This window comes from Pteropus vampyrus, unplaced genomic scaffold (assembly GCF_000151845.1).
Source record: "Pteropus vampyrus isolate Shadow unplaced genomic scaffold, Pvam_2.0 Scaffold106, whole genome shotgun sequence".
Classification (NCBI taxonomy): domain Eukaryota; kingdom Metazoa; phylum Chordata; class Mammalia; order Chiroptera; family Pteropodidae; genus Pteropus; species Pteropus vampyrus.
In genome coordinates this window covers 6,300,608-6,326,098 of record NW_011888887.1, presented here as the reverse complement: position 1 = coordinate 6,326,098, position 25,491 = coordinate 6,300,608, and the positions used below count along the sequence as shown (strand labels likewise).

The 25,491-nt window shown below is 34.9% G+C and overlaps 1 protein-coding gene across 2 annotated transcripts in view; it reads left to right on the top strand.

Moving 5' to 3' along the window:
- MCC (mutated in colorectal cancers) overlaps nt 1-25,491 on the top strand; it is a 398,889-nt gene that overhangs the window by 69,284 nt on the left and 304,114 nt on the right. For both annotated transcript variants that reach the window (XM_011365176.2, XM_011365177.2), the window contains exon 2: nt 1,432-1,679. In XM_011365176.2, the coding sequence (XP_011363478.1) occupies nt 1,432-1,679 (248 nt within the window). The remainder of the gene's footprint in view (nt 1-1,431; nt 1,680-25,491) is intronic.

Here is a 25,491-nt window from a genome sequence, read left to right as displayed (position 1 = left end):
AAATAAAACGTGTAGCTATGTGTAAAAATTTTTAATGAAACATGAAAATGAGATGGCATATGGAAGCAGGGTGATCAGCTAAAGAAGCTAGTATAACAGGCCTGGTGTATATTGAGAAGATATCAGAGAGTGTTAAGTGTATTGAAAAACACTATAAAGAGTAAATGTGACAGCATTTTCTGGATGGGGTCAACAGAAATTTGCTGATAAATTGGACACTGGAGATCGGGGTTAGGGGAGTTAGGGTTAAGATAGAGTGAATGAGAAGATATTACAAATGTCCACAATTCTGTGAGCCTAGGGAACTTGGGAAAATTGTCGTAGCATTGACTAGAAGGAATTTGTGAAGGGTGACTGGAAGAGAGGAGTTAGTCTTACTTTTCATGGATAGGTTTCAGATATAAACAGATATCAAATTGGTCATGTTCTCAAGGTGATTGGATTTCAGTGGTATGTTCAGACAGGAGCACTAATTAGCTTTGTTAGTGACCATGGACGAGGTTCTAACATCAATTCCAGCTCTTAAATTCATAGCACTTTGACCTTTATTGAGACTTACACTTGGAGCATATGAACAAAATGTTTCTCTAAGAAGGTTAGAGAAAAAGGAAAAAAAACAAGATTAATATGTCAGGGATCAAATCAGGTCCTCCCAATACAATTTCTTGTTGTTGTTTTTGTTCTTTTTATTCTTTTTATTTTTATTTTGTTAATTTGAGAAGCTATAAACTGGACATACTTCTCTTCGTCCGGCCACAGACTTTATCAATCCCTCTTGTCTTAGGCCCACCCTCTTCACACATTTACATTATGTCCCAGTCCTGCAAGACATTTGGGATTTGATCCCTGCCCTCGGGGCTTACTAATTAATGATGGGAATGTGGAAAATATTCAAAGAAAATCAAGAAAAACTAGAGGCAGGCAAGCACTGAGTCATGAAAGTTGAGGTTAAATAACATTTTAAAGAAGCACTAAAATTAGCTGATTGGTCCAGAAAGCTGAAAACTGAGCTTGTTAAAGTCTTTGTTTTTCTTTTACAACTCGACTAGATTTTAAACTCAGCCAAGAGTAGAAACAATGTCTTTTCTGTTATGAAACTTTATCCTACAGTGAGATTACAGTGCTACAATCTACAGGTGCTCCATCAATTTCAAAAGAAAGAAAAGGGTCGAAGGGCATGGAGACAAGAAGAAAAAAGAGAAGGATTTAAAGTTGCCTCACTCTTCTAAGTAATAACAGAGGCCTTTTCTAGAATAACCCAGATGAATCGAATCTTTTTGTACACATACCACTTCTCTAGAGACAATGAGAAGTTGGAAATAGGTTTACTATGTGTGGATATATTCAAGGAATAATTTGTTTTCATTAATTACTTTCTCTAGCTCAAATGTCTCTCCTAACAAGTTTTCTTCTGTTCAACCCTTTCTGTAGAAATGACCTGTTGATGGTTTGTCGCCAATTGAATATGGAAGAGTCTGTGACTGAGATCATGAATCAACTGGGAGCAGGTGAAAATGGCAAGATTTCCTTTCAGGATTTTACAAGGTGCCGCATGCAGCTGGTTCGAGAAATTAGGAAGGAGGAAGTAGGCCTTTTTGAGAAGTCAGACAACTCCTGTAAAAAGAAGAAGCAGAGGGATAGAATTACTTCCTGGCCCACAAGCAGTGACAACAGTTTTGGTAGGTACAACCAGGTGATAATTTGATGGTGCTCCACTAGCTCTGCTTCCATGACCTCTATCACTGAAAGTGGCCTGCCCAGCTTGTTGCCAGCTTAGCCCCGGACTGTCTTCTTGGCCACAGTTGCCTGGGTGAGTGCTCACTATTTCACCCCGTTCTGTCCTGTAGCTTCGCAAGTCCTAGTTTACAGCTTTCTTTATTTTAGTTCTTTCATTTTCCAAGCATAATAATGCATTCGAATAGCTATAAGAGAGGACAGGCAAATAGAATGAGATAGCTGGTAACTGCATCAGCAGCCTCAGAAACTAATTGAGGACATCTTCAAATCTTAGTGCAGTTCTGTGCAATAAGATTTTTCAAAAACCATTTCTTTTTTGTTTAATTTTTTAAAAGTCTTCTACAGACTATTCCTGTTTCCTGTTCATAAGTACTGTTTCCTACCAGTGCAAGATAAGCAATTGGAAAGTTTTTTTTTAAATATTGATAATTATTGAAGCTGGGCGAGGGAAACATGGGTTTATCGTACATATTTTTGAGTACTCAAATATACATATTTTCAGTATATTTGCATTTTTTCATAATAAAAAATTTAAAAGAAAAGAAAAAAGGCATCTTAAAGAATAGCCTGAAGAAAGGGACAGACGAAAGTATCTGAAATTTCTACCTTTACTTTAGGTGATTTGTTTTCCTTGAAAAAGTCTCTTAGATCTCTGTTTCTTTCTCTACTAGGTAGATCTAATGGCAAGAAGTAAAGGTCCATGTTAATTTTTCATCATTTGTTAAATATGTACTAATTAGTATGGATAATTATGTAGTACTCCACAACACACACATGCACACAAACACACACGCTGTCCTCTACCATGTTACCGTGTTCCTCACAATGAAATAATTTGAAGGATTATTACTGAGTAATTGAAATAATAAAAACATTCTCATGTTTCCTGTGCCTTACTGTCTTAATGGATTCCATTTTAGCTTCAGATCTGGTAATGTCTGGTAATGCAAGTGCTCTCAGCATAATATGTACAAATATTTAATTTTTGAAGTAACATTTTTTCAGGTATTGAAGGAACATATATTCATTAGAGAAAAATAAGGAAAAAAAGGCAAGGAGAAGAAAATAAAAATCATCCTTAATATCTCACCACCCCAGAAATAATAACTACTACTTACATTTCTCCCTCTCTTTCTCATATGTGTATATACGTGTGATTTAATTGTTTTTGCTAATTTTTTCACATACTTTCTATGTAGTTTTGTATTCTGCAATTTTTCCTTTATATTTTTCTTATGTTTTTAAATAGCATTTGATAATATGATTTGTAACGTTGCATGAAATAAATTGAACACTCAGTAATATTTGTTAAATGAAAGAATGAGTGGAATTCTTTTTGCTAAGCCACATTTTCTAATCTTTCTGCCAAGAACATGGACTTCTTATGTAAATACATAAGCCTACACATATATATATATATATATATTTGAAAGGTTAAGTAAACTGTTGTATACCCAACAATTGAATACTATATTGCTATTAAAATAATATATAAATATGTATCAAATGTGTATTCAGAAGGAATGCTTTTATGGAAAAAACTGCTGTCAGAAATTGTATATTAATGTGGAGTATATTTATAAATATTCTGAAAGGAACAGGTTTGATAGAATTGCTGCCCGCATCTAATTAGTTTGACCATCTCATAAGAAAACCCCAACTAGAAAAGGGGTAAAAACAATTCTCTTTCATCCTTTTCTATAACTAGACACCCCTGGAGGAAGAAGAGGTAACTGAAACTAAAACATGTCATGAACTGAGGAAATGCCAGCAGATGTGAAACCTTTTACCAGTTTTTTCTGTAGTTAAAGCTTCAGAGTCAGACTATTTGAGTGTGAATCCTGGCCCTGTCACTTACTGCCTACACAGCACTAGACAAGTTACTTGACCTCTCTGTATCTGTTTCCTCAAGTGCAACATGAGAACAATTATGTTATTTGGAGGAAGCAAGCATATAGATGTAAAGCACATAAAACAATGCCTGGCACATAATAAGAACTAAATATAAGTTAATATTGTTATCAATATTACCATCTAGTATTAGTTCCTGGAAATTGCCACAATCACAACTCATGTTGAAAAACAACCACCTATGTGAATCACCTGATGTGAATCAAATACACTTAAAAAACTACAATAATTAAACGATTTATGTGTTCAATTAGTCCCTCCCTCTCTTTTCTACATCATTAACTTTCTTTCTGATTCTATTCAGACAAACTTTAGTATCTCCCATCTTGTGGTGGGAGTGGGAGGAGCCTTCTCTTGACTTCATGTCCCTTTAACTACTGCCCCACTTTTCTGCTCCTCTTCACAGCAAGACTTTCTAAAGAGTTTGTCTACATTCAATGCTTATCAGTCCTTACCTCTCATTATTCCTTCAACCTACTCTTCCCATCTTCAGTCATCATCAATCCACTGAACTTGCTCTTATTGTCCTCATATTGACCAACTTGATGGTTCCTCTTCTGTCCTCACCTAGATCTTTGGCATTTGACTCAGCTGACTACTCCTTTGCTGCAGCTGCACTTTATTCTCTTGGACTTCTCGACACCACATTCTCCTGGACTTCTGCCCACCATTTTCTCTCTCTCTCTCTCACTCTCTCTCTCTCTCTCTTTCTCTCTCTCTCTCTCTCTCTCTCTCTCTCTCCACCCCCTAACCCCCACCCCCCATCTCTCCTTTTCTCTTTATGCCACTTCCAGTTTTTGAGGTGCCTTGGAGTTATGGTCTCTCCCTGGATGATCTTACATGGTCCCATGATTTTAAGTACTATTTTTGTGCCAGTGACTTCCACATGTATGTATCTAGCCCGGCTCTTTCTCCATGAGCTTCAAAATCAGATAAAATTGATATATATTCCTGGATATCTTATAGACCTCCCAACCTTAACACAGTCAAAAGGATTTTTGGTCCCATTCCCTAACCTTCCTTCCAGGGTCATTCCTCTTCCAAATATTGCCATCCAGGAAATAGCACCATCCACCAGTTTGCTTAAGCCAGTAGGTCCTGTTGTCTCTTTTACAAAAGTACATCCAGTATCTGTCCACTTCCTTTGTTCTCCTTCCACCACCCTTTTCTAAATCACCTTCATGTCTTGCTTTGACTACTAAAACAGCCTATAACTGGCCCTCTGATTTTTTCCCTTGCTCACAACGTTGCGCTCTTACCCTGTAGTCAGAGTGGTCTTTTAACATTATGAGAATATACTTAGGTCATTCCCATGACTACAATGCTCCATGGCTTCCAAATCACCTAAAATGAAGTCCAAATTCCTTACCACAGTATGGCCGATACCCACCACTCTAAGTTGAGATCACAGTGATTTCCCTGATTTATTATGCATGTTCCAGCCACACTGGCCTTCCTGCTATTCCTCTAATTTAGCAAATTCAGCCAGCCTCCAGCTTTTTTCCTGGCTCTTTCTTCTGGTCTAGAATACTCTTCTTTCTGACCTTCTCATTACATGACTGGTTCTTTCCTGTTATTCAGATTTCAGCTTAAATATTCCCTCTTTTCAAACTCATAACAGTATAACATTTTTTCTGAGAGGACTTTCTGAGAGGACTTTCCAAACTAATGTACTCTCAGTCATGCTTTCACAGGTCCTTTTTGCTTCATGCCAATTATTCTTATCTAACATTACATTATGTACTGACTCAAAGACTTATTTATCTCCCCCAGTACAATAAAAGTTCTACTAGAGTACTCATGACTTTATTGGTGTACTGCTATACTCCGGCACTTAGAATAGTGCCTGGCACATGGGAGATGCTCAGAGCACATGTGTTGAATGAAAGAGCAATGCATGGTTCCAGACACTAAGAAGTTACCATTTAATTGTAGAGTCATAAGCACCTGACAAATAGCAATAAAGCTTAAATTAGAGTCATCAAAATTTTAGAAGCCATTGAATGGTGCAAAAGATAAGGCTTGCAAGGAGATCTAAAAAATACTGTGAGCAGTTGTTTTGGGAAAGGGTTAGGATTCTACCTGTGACTGAGATTATGGAAAGAAGTAGGAAAAATGTTATACTGTTATGAGAAAAGCCTAAGAAGAATTTAAGTTTAACAGTTAAGTGTCAGAAGGACTTTATTGTCAACTCTGACATTTCATAGCACATTCACAGCAGGGGGTCAAGTTGGCAGAAAAAGAAGACCCACCAAAACATTACATGCTTGACTTAGAAGAGGAATTTGAATAAATTTCTTTTTCCCAAATATTTTCCACAGAACACTGATTTAAAGGGATGGTCATAAATATTATATGAAGAAAGAATTTCTTTGTCAAATACCTTTGAAAACTTTGAATTAAACTAGATTAATAGTTTTTTTTGTTTTTTTATTTGCTATGAAACATTTCAGAGGCTTTAATATACTAATGTTTCTTGTAAATCTCCAAGAGAAGAATAAAATATATAGCATTTCCCATGTTTAATTGTCCATAAACTTTTATTTACAAATCTCCTCTTTGGCCTTGCATTCTCTATTCAAATGTATTTTGGGGAAAAATTAAGATATCTGAACACCTAGATCATAATAGATTTTTATATCTGTTTTAGGTCGTCTTAGAAATAATATCTTAAAATTTTATGTCTTTTAGGTGCCAGCTATATAAAATTTAATAGTTACAGCAATAACAATAATAAAAATCATTAAAAATTACTAATATTTACTATGCACATGGAATTTGCTAGGCACTTTACTTGTAGTATATGCTAGAAAGATAAATCTCAGGTTTACCACTGACTGCCATGGAACTTAGACTACATTTCTGAATATGCTGAGCTTCAGTTCTTCAGTTCTTTAAAGATAGAGTAATAATACCTGGATTACAGGGTAGTTGGAAGGACTTACAAGATATCACTTGTAAAGTTCCTACGCAGTACCTATTTACAATAGGTTTTCAATAAATAATAGTGTTATTATAATTATCTAATCCTTGCAACTACCTTCCAAGTTTAGAAGAATCCTCCTTATATAGAAGAGGACACTGAGGCTCAGAGAAGTTAGGTCGCTTGCTCTAAGCCACAGAGCTACTAAGAATTTGAGAACACTAAAAAGTTGCTTATTGAAAAAGATAATTCGAGTCCCCTGCAACTTTTACTTAGAAAAACTTTGTCTTAATGACCAAGATGCAAACTAAAAAGAATGCTGCCATCCAGAGACCACTCCTAGAAATGCAGACACATAGTCCCAGGGGTCTTGAGGATGGCCGAGAAAATAATTCCCATTAGATTAAGCCCATTTCTTTGGCAGCAAAATGACAGCAAACATTATACCAAAATAGTTTTGAGGTTTTGTGTATGTTGCCTAATTTACTAGTGAAAAATAATATAAATTCAATATAATTATTTGTAATTTTCACTTTAAAAATTTGTGATTTAAATTTTTTATTTTGAAATTCAAATTAAAAAATTTAATTCACATTTTAAAAATTGTAATTTAAATTTATTTTATTTTATTTGTGATTAGGAAAAACTCTAGAGTTTAAAGAAATTCCTAGCACTGAGTATATATAGTATATGTTAGCAGTTCCAACAGAACCTTTATTTAAACATGCCTTTTTATATAAACAGTTTTTTATTTCAACCAAGCTGTAATCTTTACACATGCTTTCCACGTACTCATGTCAAATGTATGAATTATGTGAAATTAGTGCTCCAGGGTAATGACCATTGAAAAAAACTGCTGGGTTGCCAGAGAAGAATTGATATACGCCTTCAGGCCAGCCCTAATGAGGTTGTTACAAGTCTGTGCTTTTCAGATCTTTGGGGGCACATGTGTTCCTTCCTTTGGTCAGGTCTCAGAGAGCCCAAGAACTTACTTGAATCAAATCCCCATTGTTTTAAAACATTGTTTAAGACAACCAACATTAAAACCTGCTAATTAATACAACTAAATTTAATTTATGCTAAGATTAGAACAGTGGGCACAGTTTCCAATAACCTATATCTTCAAAGACGCTTTATAGTCCTTTCCTTGAGATGTATTCCCACCTGATGTGTCAGCTTTCATTACTGCTCTGATAATGTCCCTATGGTCCAGAAGGAACATAAAAAGTACTGAAGTTTCTCAGAGAAACTAATAACACAAGTTTTCCTTAACAAGAACTCAAAGTAAAGAGTTAGATCAAAGAATATATGGTTTGGACAGGAAGGACTCCAAACCCTCAAGCCTGAGGGAGGAAATATTCTGATTTCTTGACAGATTTAAAGAAATAAATAAGCAGCCCCAGGGTGTTGGTGTAGTATCTTGTTTTAAAAAAAAATTAAAACCACAATTATTTAATAGACACAAAACCTGTCCAGTCTTGACACATCCCAATTTTCTAAAATGAATGTCGCTCTTAAATATTGTTGGGTTTTGTTCTCAGTATGTAAATATTTTTCTAAATCCTTAACAGGTTAAATTAAGTGAGACAAGAAGGCATTTTTTAATTCAATTAGATTGACCTACTAGGTAGGATTCTGGCAAGTGAATAAAGAAAAGCAAAAGTGTCTTAATCCCCTGTGGGCCCTGCATAAGCAATTAATAATTAATACAGAGCTTTTTAAATAATGTTATCGTGAGAATGATTCATTGTTAAAACTATTGCCTACCTAACATTAAATCAGGCTAAAGTCATCGTAGTTTTTAGCCCCAGTTGAAGGTTTCAAGAAGTTTTGTTGTTGTTTCACATACTCTAAGCCTGGTGTCATAGGGTACACAATATGTTTATTTAATTTCTTCTACTCTTTAATTGAGAATTAGAATAGGCTTCTAAAATCTTTAAGTAATATGTACTATTTTACAGTCTTTATTTGCATACTGAGAATACTGTCAAGCAACCATCTGTAGATTGACTGTTCTTTAAATTTAGTTTGGATAGACTCAGTCAGTCCTTTCATTAACTTAGTCCACTTGTATCTCTTTCATTAATCATTGTCCTTCATGTTCTCGGGCAGTGTCTAATCCTCGTTGATTGCTCTGTTCATACTCCTCAGATTGGCACTACCATTGCCCAGGCCTGGTCCTCCTCCCCACCCTCCACATTACTACAGTTTTCTCCTCACTTCTTTCTGACTGATTTCAGTTGATGTTGCCATGACTTCTAATATTTTTAATATGTACTCATGGTAAAATGCACTGATTCTCTTTTGTCTACTTAATAGACTCTACTATATTACCCCTGAACTCTTTTAAATGTCTGGACTCCTTACCATCTAGTACCATCTACCTTATTTCATTTTGTTCCCCATTACTTCCCCACAGGGACCTTTAGCTTCAATAATACTGGCCTTTTTATTGATACATCTTAGGCCTACTTCTTGAGTTTTGTTCCTTCTGTACTATGATAGTTAGAGCTTTTTGGTGACAAATGGCAAACACCTAACACTAATAATTGAAAGAAGAGAGAGAGAGAAAGGGAGAGAAAAGGTGGGGGGAGGGGAAGACAGGAGGAGAAAGACAGAGGCAGAGACAGAGAGGGAGAGAATATGAATGTTGATATATTGAAGAAATCTAGGCAGTTAGATCTAGCATGGATGGATCCAGAGGTTCAGATGCCATCAATCTTCTTCCCTCCATGTCTCATCCCTTTTCTTCAGAAATGGCTTTATTCTTGGGTTATTTGTTATGGCCTCCAGCAGCCCCAGGTTTATACCCATTCTACTGACAACCACTAGAAAAAAGAGTGATTTTTCTCTTCACGGAAGCTCCACAAAAATCTTAAAAATTGGTGTCCCTACGTGTTCTTGGGTCATATACCCATCCCTGAATAAGTCCCTCTGGCCAGAAAAATGCAGTGGTCTGATTGGCCAGGCCTGGATTCCACATTCAGCCTTTAAGATTGGGGTAGAGTTGTCTCTATCTACATCATATAGACTGAGAGTTGAAGAAAGGGGGCAGGGAATCAAGATTCTGTCACCACGAGAAGAGAAAATGGATGCTAGACAGACAAAAAGAACAGATGTCCACCGCATGGTGCTATAATCTTGCCTTCTTTTCTTTGTATATGTACTCTTGCAATCCTCAAAAGGCTTTTATAATGCTATATAAAATTGATATGTACACATGTATATTTAGCAACTAGGAGATTCATGTGTATCTTTTCACACAACCAAATGGTAATTTTTTAATGAGTTAAATGTTTTTAATGTGCTTTTATATATCCTGCACATATATCTATCATTGAGATTATTAACCATCCTGTATTATTATCCATTGGTATGTCTGTCTCCTCTACTAGATTATGCATCCTGGGCAAATAGCACAGAGGCTGACACATGACAAGCACTGGATGAATGTTTGATCAATAAATTAATGTATTAATGAGCAAAACATTTTGCTACCCATAGTACCTAGTTTCAGGTATAGTAATTATTTGTTAATTTATTGTCATCCTTCAAAGCATGGGTCTCTTTCTTTGAGGTATAGCTCTTCCTTTGAAATAAGACATGTGTGTTTGGATCTGGGCAATTTTTAAAAAGAAAATGAGTCCAAGTAGTGAGTTATAGATCAATCTTATCATGATTAATTTTTTCTTCAAGTTTATTCTTATCTTGAGGTTACAGTCTCAAGCTGTGTATAGTAAAAGTACCAGAACATTGTGTTTATTTCAGTTAGTATCTAGGTGCCTTCACTATTATACTTGCTACTAAATTGACAAGGCAAAGAGAAGGCACAGTATGCTTGATTGAAAATTATGGCTACAATATTTTTCAGATCTTTCATTCAAGAAGCAGAGTTTTTTTCCCCTTGAGTCTAGGATAGCCTTGTGATTTATTCTGACCAACAGAATGTGGGAAGAGCGGATTTGTGCAAGTTCTGGAGCCTAGGCTTTATAATTCTTTGCAGCTTCCTGCTTCACCTCTTGGAACATTCCTACAACCATGAAAGGAAGTCTGAGCTAGACTAACAAATAATGAGAGACTGCACAGAGAGACCCAAACAGCCAGCATATAGGGCCCAAGCATGTGAGTGTGCACATCTTAGTCCCTCCAGCCCCAGCTACATGATAAAGCTATAGTAATCTACACAGTATTGTACTGGCATAAAAACAGACACATAGACCAATGGAACAGAATTGAGAGCCCAGAAATAAATCCACACATATACAGTCAACTAAAGTTTTACGAAAGAGCCAAGAATACTCAATAGGGAAAGGATAGTCTCCTCAATAAAATGGTGCTGGGAAAACTGGATATTCGCATGCAAAAGAATGAAATTGGACCCCCTATCTTACACCACTCACAAAAGTTAATTTGAAATGTATTGGAGACTTAAATGTAAGATCTGAAATGTAAAACTACTAGGAAAAAACATAGGTAAAAAAGCTCCTTGACATTGGTCTTGGCAACAAATTTTTAGTTCTGACACCAAAAGCACAATAATAAATAATAAAACTTGTGTAGAATTACATATGATTAAGTGAAAAATGTGTGAGACAAAAAAGATGTGCTAAAGGAGATGAGAAAGGAAAACTATTGTTGGACTGAGAACCCAGAGAAGACTCCCGGGAAAAAATTGCCAAAGCTGATCTTGGAGAACTAGAAAGAATCAGAAAGATAAAGAAAAAGAGAAACACGCCTAGGTGGTGATGAGTTAATGAAGAGTTCATTAGAAAGTATTTTAACTATAATTAAAGTATTTTACCTATAATTCAATTAAATGTCCTCATGCCTCCTACTGAGTTATATGAAAACTTGTGTTGCACACAGAAGTGGTTGTGGGTGGGGGTGGAGGTTACTAAAGGCCCCAAAAGAAACATGGTGCATCTTTCCAAGCATCAATTTAGTTGATTATTTGGCGGGAAAGTCGTATAACTTAGTAAATTTTTTAAAAATTGTATTAAGGCTAATGCTGATATGTGGAGTAGAATTCAAAATTCAAATGAATATTCAAGATAAAACATGAAGCGGGGAGGTAGACAGAGGAGAAATTTAAATCACTTCTTCAATTAAAATTTTAAAAAATAAATAAAAAATAAAAAAATAATAAAAGATAAAACATGTGACTTCAAATAAATATCTGACTTGGAGGTAATTCAGTCTATCCCCTAGACTTCTTTGACTGTCTTCTGCCTTTAGAGTACTTTTGTGGAAAAGACTGAGAAGCACTATATTAATGGATCTCTTTATAAGTATAAACCTTGGAGCTTCTTTCTGTTCTAGATTGTATTCCTGAGCTGTTTTGGCTCTTGACATCTGAGTTGACAATTGCTCTGGTACCAGCCAGTAACTTACAGAGCCCACCAGGTCAAGGAGTAAAGAGGATCTAAGGCTGCCCAAACACTGTTAAGGCCACCAACAAAGACGTTTTTTCTAAGGTGTATATTGCAATGGCTTTGATGTTTAAAAGGAAAAAAAAAGAATAGAAGTTCCAACTCAGCATGTACAGGGAAGCGATCTTATAGTAAGAATGTACTAACACAGAAAAATCTTGATTATTCAGTGGCAGCTTATATGTGGTAAATCTTGCTTTCAAATTATGAGCATAGAGGATATAATATAATATCCTTAATATAGCGCACAGATTTAATAACCTACATATCAGCAGCATCTATTAAAACAAAACATTTTCCTTTTTCCTAACTGAGGGAAAATAAGAAACACTAAAATAGAGACAAAATCTGTTTAGTTTTAGCCTGAGAAATTGCGTCATTTGCCATGAAGAGGCCAAGGGATCTTCTGAACAAGCGAATGGGATGGAAATTGGAAATCACCTCCCCACCCCCAGGCCCACTAGGTCCTCATTGGTTATTTGAGATTTTGTAGGTTATTAAATCATTGAACCCACATATTAAAATGTAAGCACAAACAGCTAATGAAACCAAAGATAACAAATGACTTTAACATCATCTGAGGCAGTGAGAATAATCGAGAGTCAGATGTGTGTTATTTATCGATCAGAATGAAAATGTTTCTGTATTGGATATATTTGAACTTCAGTTCCTTTTCTTCATTTGGCTTTTCTTACTCTGAACTTTAAATTCTGCACTTCAAATATCAAATTCTATTTGTGATACATTGGCAATCATCTCTCCATTCTGCAGTCACTACAGACAGAAGGAAAAACTAACAAATGACGTAAGAAGAAAAAAAATGGGACATATTTCTTTTTAAAACTTCTAAGCAAACATATAAGATCACTGGATTGGATTCTCAGGTATTTCTTGAGATATTAAATACTTTAAATTTCTTATGTAGATTAGTACCTCATATAAGTCAATACACTGTTCTATGGTGGTCTAAATTCTTACAAAATGATGTCAGAAGCAGTGCAAACTGGTTCTGTCTTCTCGATTTTGTCTTTTATTGGTACTTCAAGCTGTTTGGGGCTGCTCCTTTTGAATATATTATTTTAGCCCATTAACCTGTGGTATTAATTACTTTATTTTAGTCAGCATAAAACAAAAAGTTCATGGGAATCCAGGTGTGCTTATCTCAGGCGGTAATCCTGGCATAAAGGGTGCCAATGCTTACTTGTGTTGATCATTATCATTTGAACCACATATAACAATAAAATTGTTCATCTATTTTCTCTCCAGCATTATTTAACTGAAGCAATTCATTAAGTGTCACTGTTTTTATGGGATGTTGAAACCATTCCAATTTCAGTGGCAGTGATACAACTTGGCATGATTTTAGGTATTTTTCATGGAATAAAAATGATTACTTGGCTGAGATAAAGGTTCAGTCTGCTCACAGAAAGTGTTTACTTTGGCCAGACTGTTTCATTGTCCATTGTTCATTCTAGAGAATCTGCCATTCAACATTATAATCTCAAAAGGCTCAGGAAGGCTTATTTTGCTTCCTTGTTATCTCTTGTAAGACTACTGCAAGTTCATTGGAGAACATAAACGAAAGGGCATTAGTCAATGACTGTTTAAGTCAGTTAAATTTTTATAGTTGTTTTGGAAGAATTTTGCATGGTTTCCAGTTGATTCATTTAAGTTTGCTATCTACAAGAAAAACATTTTTACTTCTAGTTGAAACAGAATTCAATATGTTACCTTGTTTATTTAGCTTTCATTTTATGGATGTATATTAATCAGTTCTAGATAAATTTTTTTTAATTATCATGCCAGATTTCTCTCTTGGTATTTATAGTGTTTTCACTGATTTATCTGACTTCAGATTTAGACTTCTTTAATAAAATTTTGCCCTTTGATTACAAGATTACTATCCAGAGGATCTGTTAAATGGCATCTAGTTTCACCCTCTATGTAGTATAAATGAGGGAATGGAGACCTGGAGAATTAAGTAATAATTCTCCAGTCACAGAATTAGTTGGTGGCATGGCTCTGACTAGACTGGAACTCTCCTGGCTCCTGGTTTCATTGGTTTTTTTTGTTTTGTTTTGTTTTTTTTACTAATTCACACTGAGATATTCTTTTTTCTTTTTCTTTTTCTATAGTAACAAAAATTTAGAATTCCAATCTCTAAAATGGTTTGTTTTTCTTGTTAGGAATCTATGCAGAGATTTAGATGTGAAAATGCCACCTGAGACTTCTGAGAAGTAAATTTTAGTATATACAGTAGTACATATAGTAAGATATATACTTAGGTCTATAATACCACAGCCCTAAGATGGGTGGGTATCTTCTGAAAGAGAAGTTGATTGCTGATGGTTCCTTCCTGTTTACCACCTGGGGAAAAATAGCTCCTCAGACACAGAACTGCATCTCAGAAGGTTTGCAAATGCTTACTGAGGGCAGGTAGACAACATAAATAAGTGAAGTTGACCAGAGTGAGACTCCAGCAAACTGGAAGATGCATGTCCATTTTCAAAGGGGCAGCCAATCCTCAACTATAGCCAAATGTTACCTTCTGGGGATAGGGGGACACACGTGTCCAGGTCTTCTGTGTGTGTGTGTGTGTGTGTGTGTGTGTGTGTGTGTGTGTGTTCAATACCAGAAAATGTTTTTGCTTTTATTAAATATGATCTCTCTAAATTTTCAATGCTGATGATGTAAATTTTTTAAAAATGATTTTTAACTGAAACAGAACTAACAAAGTATATCTGTGGACCAGATATAGTCCATAGCCCATCAGTCTGCAGCTTCTGCAGAAGAAAGACCATAAGTCAGCAGAGTAGGAAATGGCTTCTTTCTGAGGCTTCATATATTTCTTTCAAAATAAGAGGAATCAGACTGCTTAGTCTTATGCTCTTGAATACTGGGAACTAGGATAATATCCATAATATAGGGCTGGACTGAGAATTAGGATAAGAGAGGGCTAGTACTCACAAAGAGTAAGTCACCTCTAATATGCCTGATTATCTAGTTTTATGCCATTTCTATTTTAATTTCTTTTTAGACATTTATAAAATCTTTCATAAATGTCACCACTTTGCTCTGTGTGGGGTATTAAGAAAGAACAATTGTCCATTCATGGCCACAATGTCGAAGGGAAAACAGCTCTTCCTCTTTGTGGTCTTTCAATAGTTATAGAGATAATTAAAGGGAAATCCTGAAGAAGAAGAGAAATTGTGGAGGATAATGGTTGAGATTATGAGATTTTGTTACATAATTTGTTGTGGAGATTCTCCCTCCATTGCCAGCCTTGCAGGATAAGAGGTGATTTATTGTTGTTGTTGTTTTTGTTGTTGTTGTTGTTGTTTTAAGGGAGTTGTCTATTTTCTTACACCTTTCTGCTGATTTGTTTTGATGTTAATTAAGTTATACCCTTAGAGTTAATTTCTTTGGTTTATCCACAAGAATGCTTTTGACCACATTTTTAAAAAGCCAAATACTAGAGAACATGTTTAGCTTTATCAGTCATTCATGCTATCTACTAATAAAATGATCTTTTTTTTTTTTACTCGAATGGGCTCTAATGAGGGAAGGAAACAAGGGAGAGATCCTGAAGGATGGAGGTGGGATGAGGGAGAATTAGAGTTGTGGAAGAAACCTGTGGAAGGAAGAAAGTTATGAAAAACATTTTGACTGTTTCACTTCTGCCTGTTTGTGCTTGGTCTGATAAAGTTCCCATTCATCTAATATAAGCTAGATTAGTGTTTCCTAAACTGGGCCTGATAAACTACCATAATTTGAGAAGGGTGAACTGAGATCTTAGAGCTGGAATAGATCATATGGTCCAAAGGGACAAACAACCAAGGAGCACCAGACATCTGACGAATTCCTAAAAAATGAAAGAGACCAAAACAAATAGAAAAATTTAACTTAAAGGGAACAGAGACTCTACAAGAGAATATTCGAAATAACCCCTCTTTAACATACTGTGAAATACAGAGGAAAATATTGTTTCCACAAAAAAAGAACAGGATAAAGAGAAAAAAATTTAAACCCTACTCTGGAAAAAAAAAACATAGCATAAATTATAACTCAATAGAAAGAAAGAGAAATAAAAATAAGAATATATTCCAAAAAGAAGAGCAAAAAAGACAAAGAAGTATAAGATAGGAGAGAAAAGATAAGAAAATTAGAGGGCTGGTGCAGGATGTCTACCACTCAAATAATAGGCATTCTAAAAAGAGCAAACAAAGAAAACAGAGGGAGAGAAATAATCAACAAAGTGGGCCATGAAATTGGCCTCCAATCTGAAGGATATGAATTTCTTGATAGAAAGAGCCTACCAAGTAGCGCCTACCATAAAACATTAAGACATACATCGTTATGAAATTTCATAACACTTGAGACAAAGAAAAAAACTCTTTAAACTAGGAAAAACAAAACAGAACAAATATAAAAAATTTGGAATCATAATGGCTCTGACTTCTCAAAAACAGCAACAGATTTTAAATGAGCGATGTCTTCAAATTCTGAAGAAAAATTGCTTCTTAGAATCCCTTACCAAATTATTAATGAAGTATAAGGATAGAATATAAGCGTTGGCATGCATGCAAAGTTTCAGAAAATTTACTTCTTATTCTCAATTTTTTTAAAAAATCCACTAGACCTCCAAAAAATAAAGCAGTTAATCTAGAAAGAGAAATACTTAGAACCACGAAACAAAGACTAAAAACAATTTAGAAGAGAAACATAATGGTATTGAAACCAGTTTAGACTAGAGCAGGTCAGAGAGCTCCAGGAGGAATTTTTCAGACTAAATTTGATAGAATATCTATGTATCTTAAATACAGGCAACTCATTATCGAGAGGAGATTTAGATAATTGGCTAGATATTTGAGACTATATGCGGGATGTATAGAAAACTAAACAAACAGAAACACACAAAAAAATTAATTCTAGGAAAAACAAAAAATTGTTTAAGAAAAGTAGTCATGGTCCATTAGTGAATATGTAGTTTGTATTATCTTAATTTATGTAGTCTTAATTTAAAGAAAAAATATTGATTTCCATATCAAGTAGCATGATTAGGTATCAGGACATAGCTTCTAACTGAAAACAATTTTAAAAGCTGAAATAACTATATTTTTAAAATCCTCCTTTAATACACTAAATAGCTAGCAAAATCGTAAAGATTTCTGAGTCTAAAATCTAAGTGAATGAGGAAACCCAGAGCATCAAGCCACTTTTACTTTGAGATTATTGTCTGAACCTGGTAAAATTAAACTTTGATTACATGACTTTGTGTACCTTGGGAACAGAAGACAAATTCCAAAGACTACCCTTTTTCAAAGGATATATCTTGTTAGATTCCCCACAGTAAGGTTGAACCAGAAGTACACCACCCCATATACTACCCTCAGAGTTGTCTAAGGCAAATTGCCTTGGAGATAAGTAAAGCAGTTCCAAAAGAATATCCACAAATAATTTTCCAGTGAATAAGGGCAACTCATTATCTAAAATTATTAAGTATATAAGAAAACTACATGTCAGAAGGAGAAAATAACATAAAAACAAACTTACCAAGATTCCATTTATTGGAATTATAAAACTCAGAATATAAAGTAGTTATGTTTATTGTGTTCAGAAAAAAAAATCTAAGCTAGAAAAAGAAAACCAAAAAAACCAAGCAAATTTAAAAAGGAACCAAATGAACATCTAGAAATAAGAAATGTTACAACTGAAATAAAAACTCAACTGAAATCAACAACAATGAGTTAGAGATGAAGAGAAAATTAGTGAAATTGAAGGTTAGAAGAGATTATTTAGAAAGCATGAAAAAAGAAAGAGAGATGAAATGTAAAATATGAAAGACTAAGAGTCAGGAGAGTTTAACATAACATAAAAATTAGATTCTGAGAAGGAGAGGAAAGGAAGAATGAAGCAGGAGCAGCATTTGAAGTAATGGCTAAGCATTTTTGAAAACTAACAAAAGATGTGAACCAGTAAATTCTAGAATCTCAATGAGTCCTAAGCAGGAAAAATGAAAAGAAATACACATATTAAATAATATATTAGATAATTGGGCACATTATAGTTAGCTTATGGAAAACCAAAGTCAGAAAATTTAGAAATTATTTTTTAAGAGGTCGATTACTATCAAAGAAGCAACATTTAGGCTGAGAGCAGACTCTCAAGAACAATAGAGGGCAATAGATAGTGCCATTCCTCTGTCCTCTGTGTACTGAGAAAAAATAACTGACAATCTAACACACCATATCTAGCAAAAAAATCTTTCAAGAACCAGGGTAAAATGAAAACATTTAAAGACAAACATACACCTACAGGAGACCTTCATTAAGAAAAATTCTAAAGTATTATTTCAAGCAAAATGAGAGTGGTTTTAGATAGAAGTTTTTAGTTGCAAAAGAGAAAGAAGAATAAAGAAAGTGGTAAATGTGTGGTAAACTTAAACAGTATAAAACAATAATATTTTATCTTAGCGTTTTAAGGGAAAATAAATATATAACATTCTATAGTTAAGTGACAGGTGGTAAGAATGAATTTTTAAAAATCTGCTAATAGGCTATTTACAAGGAATAAATCAAAAACCAATGAACAGATTGAAAGTAAAATAATAGAAAAATATATGATAGGTCTTCTTCAAATGAAATCTGAAGTTACTGTATTAATAGAAAACAAAACTGCCTTTAAGTTAAAAAGCTGCATGTGTGTGTGTGTGTGTGTGTGTGTGTGTGTGTGTGTGTGTGTGTTTTCTCCTGACACCAACTACATCATTCCAATACCAATTCTCTGATTTTCGGAAACCAACCAAGTGTCCTGCAATTCAATTCAACTCTAACACTAACGACCTGGAATTATCACAAAACCCACAAATTAAGGGGTCAATCCCACAAGACTGTCACCACTTCAGACATCAGCCACAAATGAAGTCCCCAGGCTACCTATACTTTTTCCCAGCCAACTACAAAATCAGGTTTCCCACAACACCTCCTTCAGGTCTGATAATTCCTAGTGCGAATCACAGAACTTAAGAAAGCATTGCAATTATTATTATAGTTCATTATAAAGGATATAGGAGAATAGCCAAATAAAGAGGTATATAGGACAAGGTCCAGAAGGAACTCAAGCACAGGAGCTTCTATCCCTATTTGAGAGTTGGAGTGTACCATCTTCCCAGCACTTGGATGTGTTCACCAACTTGGAAACTCTTGAACCCCATTGTTAGGAGGATTTTATCAAGGTTTTATTACATAGGCATTTTTTATTAAATTATTAGTCATCAATGATTGAACCGATACTCTATCCCCTAGAACCCTTATTCTCCACCCGCCTTGAGTCATCTCATAATATACAAAAGATATTCTTATCACTCGGTAAATGCCAAGGATTTTCGGAGCTCTGTGCCAGGAACAGGGAGCAAAAACCAACATATATATTTTTATTATACCACGAAAGCATTATTAGAAGTAAGTTTATTTCGAAATGATGAAGGATTAAATTCACCGGAAAGATAACAATTTTAAATTTGTATGTAGCCAATAAAGTACAATACATAAAGTAAAAATTGACACCTACAAGAGAAATATACTGATCCACAATCATTATGAAAGATATTAGTATATTTCTCATTAATTACTAGAACAAGCAGACTAATAAATAAAGCTTGTAAGATTTGAACAACTCAATTAATAAGCTCGACATAATGGACATATAAGCCCACTCTACCCAACGACTGCAAAATATACTTTATTTTTAAGTGTACATGGAACATTTGTAAAAGTTGATCATATACAGGCCATAAAACAAGTCTCAACAAATTTAAAAGGATTGAAATAACACAGACCATATGCTCTGAATACAATGCAATGAACCTGTAAATCAACACTGACAAAACTCCATATGATAGGAAATTAAAGAACATACTTTGAAATAGCCCATGGATCTAAACCAAATTTATAAACATTTAAAAGTAATTTGAATTAAAAGATTATGAAAATATCAATTGAAATGCAATACGTAGAGGAAACTTGATAGCTTTCTATGCATATATTAGAAAACAAGAGAAAAAAAACTGAGTTGAGTATCCGTTACAAGAATTTAGAAAGAGGACAGCAAAATAAACACAAAGTAGAAGAAAGTACAATAAAGATAGAAACAAAAAATAATGAAATGGAAAACAAGCACGCAATATAGAGGTGCAATAAAGATGGTTTTTCAGAAAGATTTATGGAATTGATAACTTCCTGGCAAGAATGTTAAAGTCAAAAAAGGGAATAAGCAAATAATTGTTAAAGAAAAAAATAAAGATTGTTAGAAACCAAGGATTGATTGCTGAGTAGGAGAGTTTTACTGCCAAGCAGGTAACCCAATCAAGCGTATAGTCCAGAAAGGCTCTCCAGGTTGAAGTTTAAGGCAAAAGACCATGAACTATCTCAGTCCTGTATTAGCAATGCAAAGCACCTGGGCACTGTGGTTTGGCACATATAGGTTTGTTGGTTGGGTACACACTGAGCCTGCTGAAGGTCATATGCTATGTAGGTATGGCATGTATGTAATAGGAATAGGGTGTCCAGGGGCCTCTGATGTGCATATGTAACAACTGAGTCAAAATTGTATCATCCAGCTAAGTCTACATTGTTGTTGGCAGGCTAGGTGGTCACGTCAGGGTTTGTTAGAATGAATATCAGAAGTCAAAAGGAGACAACCCTACAGATGCTGCAGACATGAATAAAAAGAATATATTATTAACAGCTTTCTGCCAATATATTTCAAAATTTAGAAGAAATAAGGAAATTTCCAGAAAAAAAATATAACTTACTAAAACTGATTCATTAACAGATGCAAAGTCTGAATAGTTCTATAACTAAAAATGAAATTAAAAGAGCAATTTTCAAAATCTTTCCACAAAGAACACTCCAGGCCCCGATAGCTTCACTGTCAAGGTCTACCTAACATTTAAAGAACAAATAATTTCCACTCTTATATAGGCTCACTCATAACCTTAATACCAAAACCTGAAAAGGACAGTGTAAGAAAGAAAAATTATAGGCCAATTTTACTTTTGAACAGAGATGCAAAAATCCTAAACAAAGTAGCAGCAAACCCAAATCAATAATATGTAAATAAGATATCACATATTTTGACTATGTTGGGTTTGTCTCTTGAATCAAGCTTGGTTTAAGATAAAAAATTAATGTAACTCAACACATTAAAAAAACTTAAAGATACCAACTTGTCAGGAATAAAGGATAATATTCTATTTTTTGCTTAAAAGCTGGAATAAACCATTTTTTGTATTCTTATTTATGTATTTTTCCCACTTGGCATTTTCAATTTTGATAAGGCTAATTTTCAGCCAAGAAATAAGACAACCCCTGTGGGCATGCCAACCAAAGGAAATGTGTGATGCTTCTCATCACGGAGAATAGGCCCACATTAGCATTATCACCATTCAGTCTGCCATTTACAGTTCTTAAAAATTACTATCAAGAGCTTACTGAATACAGGGCCCATTAATACACCTTGTAAAAGAAAGATAAATTGGTCCAAAATACAGTCTCTGCCTTTCTCACCATAAGAGACAAATCTTTATATATTTTTAGATTTATAAAAATCTTAAACTCTCATGGACCATAGACATTAGCCCCCTAACCCCAAGCCAGCCTCAGGTTCAAGTTAAATTCAACCCATTTAGCTCTAATGCCTCTTCGTTTTAACATTTTCCCTAAACTATCCTTTGAATTCTTCAACCCTCTTACTTATCTCCTTTATTATCTAGTTTTAGACAAGCCAGGAGAATAAGCTGCCAAATACTATTTTTAATTATTCTTTAAGTTAAATATGCTTGCCTCAGCTGTGCTTTTATAACTGTATTATTAACTGCTGAAGGGCAAATACTTTTCCTTTTTCATTAAATTTGGAGAACAGAACAATAGAATCTCAAGCTGGAGAAGAATTTTAAAGGCTATTTATTCCAGCTGTCCCTTTGTTGTCTCTAAACTGTCTTCCATTAAATATTCTCAATCTTGAGCTTAAATACATCAAGGATTGTTGAACTTACTTGTATAGAATGGGATATTAAGAAACATTCACTAATGATGATAATATTGATAGGCACACTGCAGTAAGAAAAATACATTTCTTCATTTCTTTCTTGTCACCTATCAACGATCTTGGGGTGGTGGGAAAAGGGAGTTACATTTCAAAAATACATCTTCCACTCTATTCCCAATGTTTCATTAAATTCAGTACATTGTCTCTAGGTAGGACACATGTAACATATATTCAAAATAGGACACTAATAGGCTTACTTCCTGAAAATAGCCAAAGGCCAAAAAAATGACTCATCACTTGGGAGATAATATTATTTACTTCCCCATAGTAGGACATATGCTTTGAATTATTTTTGTTTTTTGTTTCTTCCCAGAAGGATAGATAGGCTCTGTTTATCAGTCCTTTCCCACCCAATTTTCTTGTGACCACAGACCCAGATTTTAAGACAATTAGCCTATGTTTGCAATGTAATTTGTGCTGGGAGAAACTAGAGTCCTCATGGAGTTAGGCTCCTGAATTTTGTACCATGCATTGGCATTAATACATGACTAAAGACTCATATGATAATTCTGTTTTGGACTAAATGATTTACTGCTGCTTCTGTTGATGTCAGTATTACCTAAAAATAGTAAATGTGCTATGACAGGGAAGGTTGACAACTGGCAGCCAATTTGTTCAAATTCTCCCATGCTTCTTTTTATTGGTGTGGTAGTTCTAAATTCAGAAAGTTAGCTGCCTCTGGTGTTTTGAAAGTATTTTCTGTCTTGCCACTGAGAGTAATCAGTTAGGCAATGTTATCTAGACAATCCACATAAATGAAAGATTAATGACCACTAAATAGAGACAATATCATAAGATACTATTAATACACATCTCAGGATCCCCTAAGCACTTTGCATTATCTTCTGCCTGCGATGTGATGAAACACTCCAGAATGAAGGATAGGAAAGAAGGAACTGGAGGTAAAAAAACAGAAGGGTGGCTAGGGTGGCCAGAGCACAACTCTGATGAATAAGTCATACCTGTTCTGCTTTTTGGCACCTGCCACTTCTGCTGTTGGACTGTGCAGATATCCTCATGGTGCTGTCCGCAAGTTTTAGAATGGCCAGGTGTGGAGGTAAGAGTTGGCCAAGTAGAATAGGGAAGCAAAGTATCAAACCCAAGAAACAAAAACTTTGACTTATTAAGGAATATTCCATACTCAGAGAAACATAACTTTGGCCCTGACCTAATTGCTTATTTTCATTGTCTTTACAATAAAGCTAATATTAAGTACAAACTATCGATGAAATTTTAGCCACCAGTTAGGTGCCAAAAGTTTGTTAAGAATTAGTAATTTAACAGGTAACTTTCAGAAGCCGGGAGAGTATACATTTCCCCTACGTATTTTTTCCCTATTAAGTTGTCCAAAATGGATTCCAAATAACTAAAATTGTGAAGTGTGACCAGATAATTGCTAATGAGCCTTGATCCATTTATCATATGTCAGGCATTGTCTAATATGTTCTACATATTTTAATCTTATTTAATTTTCACAACACCTCTATGAAGTACATGTTATTATCCTTATTTTAAAGATGAGGAAACTGAAAGGTAGGTTAAATAACATGCTTGAAGTCACATAGCTGGTCATAGTGACTTTTGATTTGACCCTACAATATCTGTCTGCAAAATCCCAGCTTTTTACCACTAATCTCTGCAAACGAGCAATATCTACAAAATTAAGCAGAAAAAAAAAATATGTCCTCTTCAAAAACTAGTAAAAATTATTTAGTCGTATATAGACTGTGGGTAGGACTAAATAAGATAATATATGTAAGATGCTTAGAACAGTGCCCAGCTCTATTAGGTATCATGATTGTTGTTACTGTCTTTAAGGGGAAGTTGAGGTATTCTAATGCTTTGGATTGCCTTATTTTCACAGGGGGCTTAGCCCCTGGGAGGATGGCATAGTGCCTTTGGAGAATAAGCATAGTAATTACAAGCCTTGGAGCCAAACTTGGGTGGCACTGTGAAGATGGGATTAAAGCACTAGCAAGTAGCTGCCAAGTACCCAGCAGAGCAAGGATCTCAGTGTTTGGCAGATTTTCTGTTCCAGCATTCTTTCTAAGAGCTGAGTTTTCCCAGTGATGCATTTTATGAACATGTCAAAATGCCACTTGTTTCCTGTGCTTTACTGATAAGTGAATCATTTAAAATCTGTGCTCTGTCACCTTTAAATACTAAATATTCTGGTAAAAAAAAAAATACAATTTGCCCATTACTGCAGAGCACCCTGTAGGATTATAGTGGCAGAAATGGTGGCCTCCTTTGATTCTGTGTGTGCAGAGACCTCTAGCCCCAAGGAGTGCTTTGGCCTTTGGTATTTAAAGGATACTGTGCAGTCAGTTTCCTTACTGCTCAGTGGTTGTTATAGACAGAATGTGTGTGTCCCCTCCAAGTTCACATATTGAAGTGCTAACCCTCAGTGTGATGGTTTTTGGAGATGAGTCTCTTGGAAGGTAATTAGAGCCAGATGAGGTCATGATGATGTGGCCCTTGTGGTGGGATTCGTGTCCTTACAAGAAGAAATACAAAGAGTCTAGTGAGCATTGGGACAAGAGAACTGTTATGGTGTCTACATTATGGACAAGAAAGCTTTTTTTTTTTTTTTTTTGAGGTTAGTGAGGGAGTGAAGAGAGGCTAGCAAGAGGCTGAGTATAAGCCTAGAAACATCAGGTACCATGATGTTTCAAAGAGCAAAAAGTAGATGGTTACCAGACCTACATTTTTTTCAGTGAGATCATCCCAATTAAATGACTAATTTTTGCCTCAGGATGTTGGTTTTTATTCAGAAAAATCTGATATGATCACAGATTAAAAGCTTTGGAAATAGTCTACTGTACTAAAAAAAAATGCACTTCCCTTTTTAGGGTCCATTTATATTTATGCTAATAGGATTGATTTGGCTCCATAGCAGAAAATCTGAGTTCCTCAGCATCGCTTCAGCCAAAATTGTTAGGTTGTAGTGTGAGGGCCTTTTGATCTTGCTGGTTAACATGGAGCTTGGCTCACCTGATTATGTGACTCTGCCAGAAACTGGATTTGGGTCTGTTAATACAGCATAATCAATTAAAATGAAGCTTCCTTGGGCCATCTATCCAATAATAATTTTATTATTTAAAAATGAGGCTTCCTGTTTGCATAAAGAAAAGTGTGAGTGCATAATTTATTTTGATTTTAAAAATTAATCTCCATGTTGCTTTTTCCCTATTAAGAAGTGAAACTCTACGGTACTATAATAATAGATAATTCAGCAATCCATTCAGTAAATGTATATTAAATGCCTACAATGTTGCAGGCCATGTGCAAGGTACTGGTGATACTGTGGTAAAACATACAAGGCCAGGGCCCAACCCTATGTTTATTTGACTTATATATCAGATATAAGGCCATGTGTGATTC